This window comes from Protomyctophum parallelum, assembly GCF_964188405.1.
Source record: "Protomyctophum parallelum genome assembly, chromosome: 1".
Lineage (NCBI taxonomy): Eukaryota > Metazoa > Chordata > Actinopteri > Myctophiformes > Myctophidae > Protomyctophum > Protomyctophum parallelum.
In genome coordinates, this window is record NC_139697.1 from 43,194,446 (window position 1) to 43,203,620 (window position 9,175).

A 9,175-nucleotide genomic window follows, 5' to 3' on the forward strand; every position below is an offset into this window, starting at 1 on the left:
GTTTCTCCACACAATGATAGCCTACCGATCTCCGCGTCCGCGGGTCTAGCGGCCGTCGCTTCCGTCCTCCTGTGCTCCAGCCTCGGCCTCCTCTCTAGCGCTGGCTCGCTCCTCTTCTCCAGTGTCGGACCGATCCTCCTCCGTAGGTTGAATTTCCTCGCGTCTTTGGGCTGGTTCTAGCGTTGGTTTGATCTTCTCCTTGTAGAAGTCCATCGCATCCTCCGCTTTAAGGAAGCTGTGGGTCTTCTCGTGAAAGGTGATAAGTAGTTTTGCGGGGTGGACCAACCCCGTATCTTAAGGTGGTGTTGCGTAACAAGCCCCGGATTTCGTTGAATTTGGCTTGTTGTTCACGCAGCTCTACGGGTACATCTGGGAATATACTCAGCTTTTTGCCCTTGTAGTTGAGTTTTCCTGCATTTTTAGCAGCCAGGCGTTGTATTATCAACTTTGTTTCCGTGCTGTGCATAACCACCCCCTCACAATCATGCAGCGGTCACCTTTGTCTTTTGGCCCGGTGCGGTGTTTCTATACTCACGAGGGGGAGTGGACCCAACGTCTCCTCTCCAAACAAATAATAAAGAAACTTCTGAACAAACGCTGTTGGTTTGCCCTCCTCAACCCCACTTTTCAGCCCAAGGATTCTCAAGTTGAATTTGCGGCTATGATTTTCTAGCATTACCGTCTTCATTGCCAACAATTAATGCTTTTTTTTTTTAGTTCACTGTAATCTTTCTCCAGCTGGTCTAGGCGTGTATCCGTCTGGTTTGCAGTCTCTTCTAACGCCTCCACTTTAGAGGACGCAATCCTTAAGCGAACTTTCCAGACGGTTCAGACTTGTCTGAATGGGTTTTAGGGCAATAACGAATTCTGCACGGACAGCGTCTCTGATTAAGTTACTGATAGCCTCTGCGTCCAATGTAGGCATTGGCGTGGTGCGAGTCGGCGGTGCCATGGCGTTTTCTTCAGTAGAGCTTTTTTCTTTCTTTTTCTTTAATTTTCTTTTAATTTAATAATAAATTAAATATAGTACAAAAACCCACTGCTTGGGAAACAGTGCTTAAAGGTATATTCAGTGATTTCACTTAATTCAAATATCACTTATTTTTTTGTTTTGTTGTGATAATCCTCCCTACTATAGAGTGTGCTGACCATATAAGGAGTTCCTCCCTGTCCCCAGTTAACCCCTGGGGGTCAAAAAACCTTAGGTTTCGTTTTTGAGTCTCTATCCTGATTGGACGAAAGGCTGGGTCCCACAGCCAAAAATGAAACCTAAGGTTTTTTGAGTGAAATCACTGAATATACCTTTAAAGTACACTACATGATATGGTGTGGAGAAGTCTGACACAGGTGGGTGGTGACGAGCACAGGGCTCAGACCACAGTTAGCTGTTTTTTAGTCTCCTGAACTTGGAACGCACCATTTTGCGCTGAACAAATTAGTTTCGGAAATCCATGTCGTTACACACCGCATCTCCTATAGATAAAGAGTGCTGGGTTGCGCCCCGAAAGTAGCCGATCTACAAGCTCTCGACACGTCGTGCTGCGACACGCTGTGAGCTTGTAGATCTGCTATTTTCGCTATTTCTGTTCAAAAGTGCCCTCTTACGAGATTTCAGCCGCTGCCTCTCTAACAGAAACAATAGCTATCCGGCATATAGCGCATATAGCAGTGGCTCCTACAGCTCATACAGGCTACCAAATAGCATGTCATATCATCAATGTATTCTAAAAGTACTGTAATAACTAAAGTGCTTATAAAGTATGAAATATGAAGACTGCATATAAACAACCATTATAACAATATAGTATGACGTATAATTTTTCCTCTGTGGGGGAGACGGCAGCGTCGACTTGCAAAACGAGACAAGCGGCTAATCGTTGCGAGACGCTCGGTGACGCCGGGCAACTCGCATGACATGCTTCATCGGCCACCGACACTGACCGGCCTAATTGGTGATGGTGGTGTTTTTGTTTTTGGGGGGGGGGGGGGGGGGCTAATTAGAGCGCCAAAGTGAAAGTGGCAGCCGGGGCTGGCCATATAAGCGTCTCGGATCCATAAAAGTAATCACGTTTTCCAAAACGCACATTATACCCGTAAGGTAATCGCATCGATCGGCTGTGGGCGGGGGGGTTTGGTGGGGTGGGGGGGAACAAAAAGAGTGGCGGCGTGGGACCCAACGTCCGGGGGCGGAGCTATCGCGAGACGCGCTACCGGGCACCGCCGATTTCATGGATGGCTCCCAGGCGGAGTTTGTTCGAGTGTGACGTGCGCGCTCGCTCGCGACACGTTTAAGGATTGTTCAGCCCCTTCGGCACCGCGATTGATCCGTCTGTAACTCTGAGAGCGTACACATGGAACCAAATGGCCCATTTGGTTCCATTTGTGCACTTTCAAATATTAATTTGACAGTGCAAGTTTGAGGTTTGTGTGCGTGCGTGTGTACTATTGTGTGTACTATTGTATTGTATTGCCTCTGCTATAATCTGGGATCTTGACGTTTCCCGTACACTCCCAAGGTGTTTGTTGGTGCTACCGTGGGGTGTCATGCATTGTTAAGTATGCCTGGTTTGCCTGGTGGGTGGTGGTCCACCTGAACTGAAGCCGCACCCACAGCTGTAGTTGTATGATAAAAGGGGAGGGGTTAGGGGAGGGGCTGATTATGTGATGTCTGTCACTATATTACTGTTTTTTTCATTGGCACGTTTGACCGTCAAGGTTTCATCCTCCAGGAAGAAACCCTGAATACAAAGGGAATACGTCATTGCACATAAAAACAACTCCAGGGTGTCTAATGAAGTCCTGTCACCTCATAGACACATGAAAAACTGGGGAAATACAAAAAGAATTGCACTCCATCTTTAAATAAGACTCTTACTACAACTGATTTTATTCTCTTTCTACAGGCTATAAGCCCAACATTGTCACATTTGCTGTCACTGACTGTTGGCTTCCCATCAGCGATGTTCTTAACCCATTCTGAACGGGCACCCATTTTGGTGTCAGCATCATGTTATGCTTTAGCTATTGAAAAATAGCAGATCTACAAGCTCATATCGCACCACCGAGTGGCGCGATACGAGCTTGTAGGTCTGCTATTTTTGTAAAAATCGAAGAACGACTGACATTTTTAGAATCTGATCTCAGGTCAGAATGGCTTAATCAGACCAGTGGGTGTCCAGTGGAAACCTCGTATGAATCTGATCTCAGGTCAGCGATGTTCTTAATGAATGAGTGCTTCTAACTCCTATGTTTTCTCTGTCCTCCTGCAGTTGAACTCCCCTCAGTCTCCCTCGCCCGGGTTCGATAACCACATTTCATCAGACAGTGAGGTAAGTGTGCCTTAACCACTTAACCCATTAACACCTAATGTGCCCGTGACGTGTCCACACGTCTTCATAATTACACCCGTAGGAGGCCCAGGACGTGTGGAGACACGTTTTTTTTTTTTACAGCCGTCGTTGCTAAGCAACGCCTTGCTCAGTGCTCCCGGGACATGTTTTGTGCGCGCGCAGGCATTCACTTCCTTGTTTACAGCTGACACATCTTGTTATTATCTCTGAATCTACGTCGCTGTACATGGTTTTGACCAGAACGCTGATGTTCTGTCCTAATTTCTCGGACTTAACCCAATCTATACGGGAACCCATTTTGGTGTTAGCATTATGATATGCTTTAGCTATTGAAAAATAGCAGATCTACAAGCTCGTAGCGCGCCACCGAGTGGCGCGCTACGAGCTTGTAGGTCTGCTATTTTTTGAAAAATCGAAGAACGACTGACATTTTTTTTTAATCTGATCTCAGGTCAGAATGGGTTAATCAGACCAGTGTGTGTTGAGTGTAAACCTCGTATGAATCTGATCTCAGGTCAGAATGGGTTAACCAAGCATCTCGCTTGGAACGCTTCTAAAGAGAGATCAGAGTAATTTAGCGTGTAGTAATGGTAAAATCTCCCTTATCTGCTGGGCACAAGGAAGATAATAAGACGATCAACAAGCTCATTTTCTGCCCAAACTTTCCCCGGAATAAGGACGTCGCGGTTTAATTGGTTAACTATAATAAAACCTGATTGAAGTGAGTGAAAGTAATCACAGTCAGGAGTTTGCAGAATAACTAACGTGTGTGTGTGTGTGTGTGTGTGTGTGTGTGTGTGTGCGCGCGTGCGTGCGTGCGTGTTCCCTCCAGTCGGCGGTGTACTCCACGGTGCCACACTGTGGCGGCGGCGACGCCACCAGCGAGGACGGCGACAAGGAGCACGACTACAGCAGCATCGCGGAGCTCAAAGGCCTGGTCCCCGCCTCGTCTTCCAGCGACCTCTACGCCACCGTCCGGGACATCTACCCGTCGGCCGCCGACGCCACTCCCCCGCCGCCACCGCCGGACGGAGCCCGAGGAGAGCCCGCCGGCGCCGACCCCGGGTACGAAACCATCTGCATACCCAAGAGGGGCGGCACCGCCAACGGAGTTGACCACAGGGCGGAGGAGGACTCCATGCCCGAGCCCGACTACGAGAATCTCGCGGAAATGGGCCTCGGTCGCGATATGTCCCGCCTCTGACTCCCTTCCCCCCCCCGTCCCCGTCCCTCTCTTCTGATACCCCCCCATATCCCACTTCTGACACCACCCGATACATTTCTCGTCTTTATCGCCCCCCGTCCATCGCAGCTTGTCAGACGTTTTATGAAGAGGGACGCTTTTCTCCTCATAGATCTTATTTGAGGACTACCTTATACGGCCATAGGTCTCTAATGCCTCGAATGCCTTTGCTGCATGACTCAGGGGGTATGGCCGCGGCACCATGGCATTTTGGATGGAATCAGTGGCCTCTTCATCAGCTTGGGTACACACATCTGCCCTGGGCCCCTTTAAGCCAGTCATCCAGTGAGGGTGGACGTTAACAGTGATGATGGTAACAATAACGGTACTAGTGAGTGAAATCGCTCGACGGTACGGAGTACTGAGTGCTGAGCTTCCCGTGTCAGTGTTAAGGTTGATTTATTCTAGGTTGTGCAACCAAGTTTAAATCAGGCAGTAACCTCTACTGACACGTCTCTCAGTAGCACATGCTATGAATTGAGTAGGTTTCACCGCGGAGGGTCACAGATGGATAAAACATCGGACTAATACGGACTGATTAAAATTCACTGTCATGCCTCTATCAGATTGACACCCAGTCGCGGCACACACATGACAGTGCGATACGCATGACAGGAAGCACATCCTATCAGTACTTAGAATTCTGTGCCATATGTTCTTAATCTTCTTTAATGCACTTATGAAGGTAATATCAGCAGAATGGCATGATGCCAGTGAACCAGTGTCTTTGTAGCTTATATCAGGTCAGTCAGGGTCATGGTTTATTCAAGGGGGGCCGAGGTGGCATGCTTTTTTTTTTTTGGGAGGGGGGCTATTTCTAGCCCAGGCAGATTCCCCCCTGCCGTTGCACTCTCTGTCAGACGTTCTGTGGGAAAGGGTTTTTTGTGTGTGTGTGTGTGTGTGTGTGTGCATTCCACAGCATATGGCAGTTTAAGTGACAACACATCTGTCCCCCGTCTTAAACAATGACCAAACAAGTTTCCACAGACGACAATTACGGTCGACAGACCGCGGCGACGAGCAAAACTAACGGCTGACTGAACGCAGTTGTTTTCCAGGGAGGCTGTCCGCGCAAACAAATGGGCTCCTCTAAATACCGTAAGATGAAATATCTGGAATGTCAGTCACGTGTAAAAACCAAAATAGCAAGCAGGACTGAGGAGATGGTTAGCATGTTGTCGTACACAACGACAGCGGTGTCCCTAATGCATTCCTAAATGCATTTTTCTTTTGGACGTATTTTGAATACATTTTGTATTTATTTGAACATGCATTATCGTGTGCAATCGTGAAATGATGAGTAACGTCTGTGAAAGCAAGGTAAAAAAAAAAAGAATTCCAATAGAATTCTATGTGAACATAGCTTTGTGAAGGATATGTGACTTGTCAAGGTACGTTTTCCACTCAGGTGTGGAACTCAATATCACTTAATGAATGGACACATGTGGTGAGACCGCGCATTTTATTGTGATTTCTTTATTCTTGTGATGAAGTATTCAACTGAGACTGCTTTCCTTGGAAATGATCTGGTCAGGCACAGAATGGACACGCTTTCGAAATACTTAACAGGAAAAAAAATAAGTGCAGCAACTAATTCCCGGAGTTATTGTGGACGTATTGGTTGATTTGTATTTGTTCTTTTTTTTGTTTTGTTTTGTTTGTTTGACGTGTTTCAGCTCATGCTTTTCCATGTTGTAGGTACGCATACAGTACACTCTGTAATCCACTTGCCACCCCCTCAGCATTTTTAAGCACAATGGTTCGGTGTTACGGTACCTGCGTTTGTACAGAACCTCTCTAGTCCTCTTTATCCACTACCAACCGTGCACAAATTAACACTTTGGTTAGAGGCTTGGGTTGTGGTGTTGTCGCCTTGCCATGATGGAACCCCAAATATTGGTGGGATATTGTCAATAGTTGCTCCGTTGATTAGAAATTGATATTCTTAAAAAATATATATATATATATAATTTTTATCCCACGATTTTGCAACCCATTTTTGCAACCCATTTTTCACCCAGTGTCACTTGTCTAATGTAATCCTGGGCGTTACACTTCCTCTGCCAACCTGGGGGGCAGACCAACCTCATGCTTCCTTCTATAGATGAGGACTGGAGTTTAACCCATTCTGACCTGAGATCAGATTCATACGAGGTTTCCGCCGGACACACACTGGTCTGATTAAGCTGCTTCTTTTCACCTGGGGGAGTTTCCCCGGCCGGATGTAGCGAGTGGAAGGAACACGTTATTCCATCCAGTTCCTTTCCCCTCAATCAGGCGCCCCACGGCTGGCCACGGGGAGGCAGTTTAGAGACCAGGATTACGGCATGCTTTTTGTGAGGGTACCTACGCTATAGGGGACACGGGGAGAACATGCAAACTCCACACGGAAAGGCCCTTTTTACCAACCCAACATTGTTCCACGTTGTTTTTTATGCTAAACCAGTGCAATGTACGTAAATCAGCTGACGATTTGGAATATCAATTTCTAATCAAGAATGAAACTATTGCAGAATAGATATCTCACAAAGGTTTTGAGTTATACGACATGACAAACCACCTACACAACCAAAGCTCTCCCAAAGTGTGTCGTTGTCTGTTAGCCCATTCTGAACGGGCACCCGTCTTGGTGTCAGCATCATGTTATGCTTTAGCTATTGAAATATAGCAGATCTACAAGCTCATATCGCGCCACCGAGTGGCGCGATACGAGCTTGTAGGTCTGCTATTTTTGAAAAATCGAAGAGCGACTGACATTTCTAGAATCTGATCTCGGGTCAGAATGGGTTAATCAGACCAGTGTGTGTCCAGTGGAAACCTCGTATATGAATCTGATCTCAGGTCAGAATGGGTTAGATATCGCAACGCTTTTGAACGTAATCCAAGCGCTCTTGGCAAAAATCTGTAGCTCGCACTTCTTGACGACACGCCAAGCAAGGCCTGTAAATAGTTAGAGTACTATTTTAACCCGTCGTTACGCAGCCATGACTTTTTATGTACCATTTGACTTAATTGTACTATATGTGCCCCGAGTGGGGAAAAGTATAGTTTTTTGTAATATGAAAGTGCTGATACGTTTGTTATAAGGGAAAACTTTTATTGAATGAATGTTATCTTATACCAGTGGTCCTCGACATAGGGGTTCAGAGACCCCCAGGGGTCCTTGAGGGGGTCCTCAGCTTAACCCATTCTGAACGGGAACCCATTTTGGTGTCAGCATCATGTCGTGCTTTAGCTATTTAAAAATAGCAGATCTACAAGCTCATATCGCGCCACCGAGTGGCGCGATACGAGCTTGTAGGTCTGCTATTTTTGAAAAATCGAAGAACGACTGACATAGAAACATAGCTTTATCAGAAAACTGTCAGGATGTAGAAGACGTTTATAGAATCTGATCTCAGGTCAGAATGGGTTAAGGATTTATAGTTAGGACCCAAATGGACCCCTTGAAGAGCTTCAGCTAAGCTATTTGTGCTATAATGCAGATCAGTAGATTTCACAGTATAGATCAGGTCCCAGAGATTTAAAGAAATATATATTTCAAATAAGGCTCCGCGGTCTAATGCATATCAAACTGGGGGTCCATGAAGAATGTTGAGAATCACTGGGCTCTGCCTCTATCGTTATTCTGAGTTGTCCATGGGTCTTACAGTAATTATAATTTGTGAAAAACGCCAATCTACAAGCTCGTACAGGAGCTTGTACGTTTTACCCTTTTCGCCGTTTTGGGCTAAATATAGCGACCAATTACTGATGAAAAGAAGGAAATATGGTACAATATGTTGGTACATGAACTAACCGTGAGGTTCGGTACTTTTATTTAAAAGAGAAGAATTCACCTCTGCTCTGCAAAACGCTTATTTATTTTCAAAAGAGAAATTATCCAGGCTTTGTGTAAATATCTGTTTCAGCGATATCTCCTTTTTGCAGAAATCCAACCCCCCCCTGTCGCACGCACGTGCACACACACACACACACACACAGTGACACGCATACGCGCACAAACACACACACACACACACACACACACACACACACACACTTATATTACTATACGTGCTTGGACGTCAACATTTAGGACGGCAATTTCATGAATACCATTATAATTTCTTTCTTCTTCATTTTCTTTAAGCCTAAAGCTGGAAATAGCCAATCTACAAGTGTTCTAGCGCTATTTTCGGTGTGCGACAGCTGCGTGCAACTAGGTATAAACCTGACATAATTCTGACTCTAACCCTTACACTAAACTCTAAATGTCTCATCTTAACGCCATTAAATCCAGGAAAGCATCTGTGTCGTTTAAGATTTTTGCGTTGGCTATTCAAAATATAGCAGATGTACAAGCTCACAGCATGGTCACATCATGCCGCACTGCGAGCTTGTACATCTTCTATTTTTGAGAGAGAGTGTGAGAACTACTGATATAGCATTTGTAGTCTTGTAGATCAGCCTCAGGTCTTAACCAATTAAGCTAAATATTTTCCTCTAAGCTCCACAATTGTTTTCTTTTCCATAAAACAACCATTTATCTTATAACTACCGTGAACATTGTCCTCGCCGATGTCTATTTCTCAAATTCTAA

General features: G+C 45.7%; 1 protein-coding gene and 1 long non-coding RNA gene across 5 annotated transcripts in view; one reads left to right on the plus strand and one right to left on the minus strand.

Annotated features, from left to right (window-relative positions):
* pag1 (phosphoprotein membrane anchor with glycosphingolipid microdomains 1) overlaps window positions 1–4,629 on the plus strand; it is a 97,919-nt gene extending 93,290 nt beyond the window's left edge. For all 4 annotated transcript variants that reach the window (XM_083789779.1, XM_083789782.1, XM_083789780.1 and 1 more), the window contains exons 11-12: window positions 3,270–3,329; window positions 4,183–4,629. In XM_083789779.1, coding sequence (XP_083645905.1) covers window positions 3,270–3,329; window positions 4,183–4,554 — 432 coding nt within the window. In that variant the 3' untranslated portion in view covers window positions 4,555–4,629. The remainder of the gene's footprint in view (window positions 1–3,269; window positions 3,330–4,182) is intronic.
* Window positions 4,490–7,190, minus strand: LOC310876331. Its single transcript, XR_014570722.1, has 3 exons — window positions 6,763–7,190; window positions 4,617–6,691; window positions 4,490–4,584 (listed from the first exon to the last, which is right to left on the minus strand). It is a non-coding gene; the product is annotated as an uncharacterized lncRNA (long non-coding RNA).
* Window positions 7,191–9,175: the final 1,985 nt, after the last annotated feature.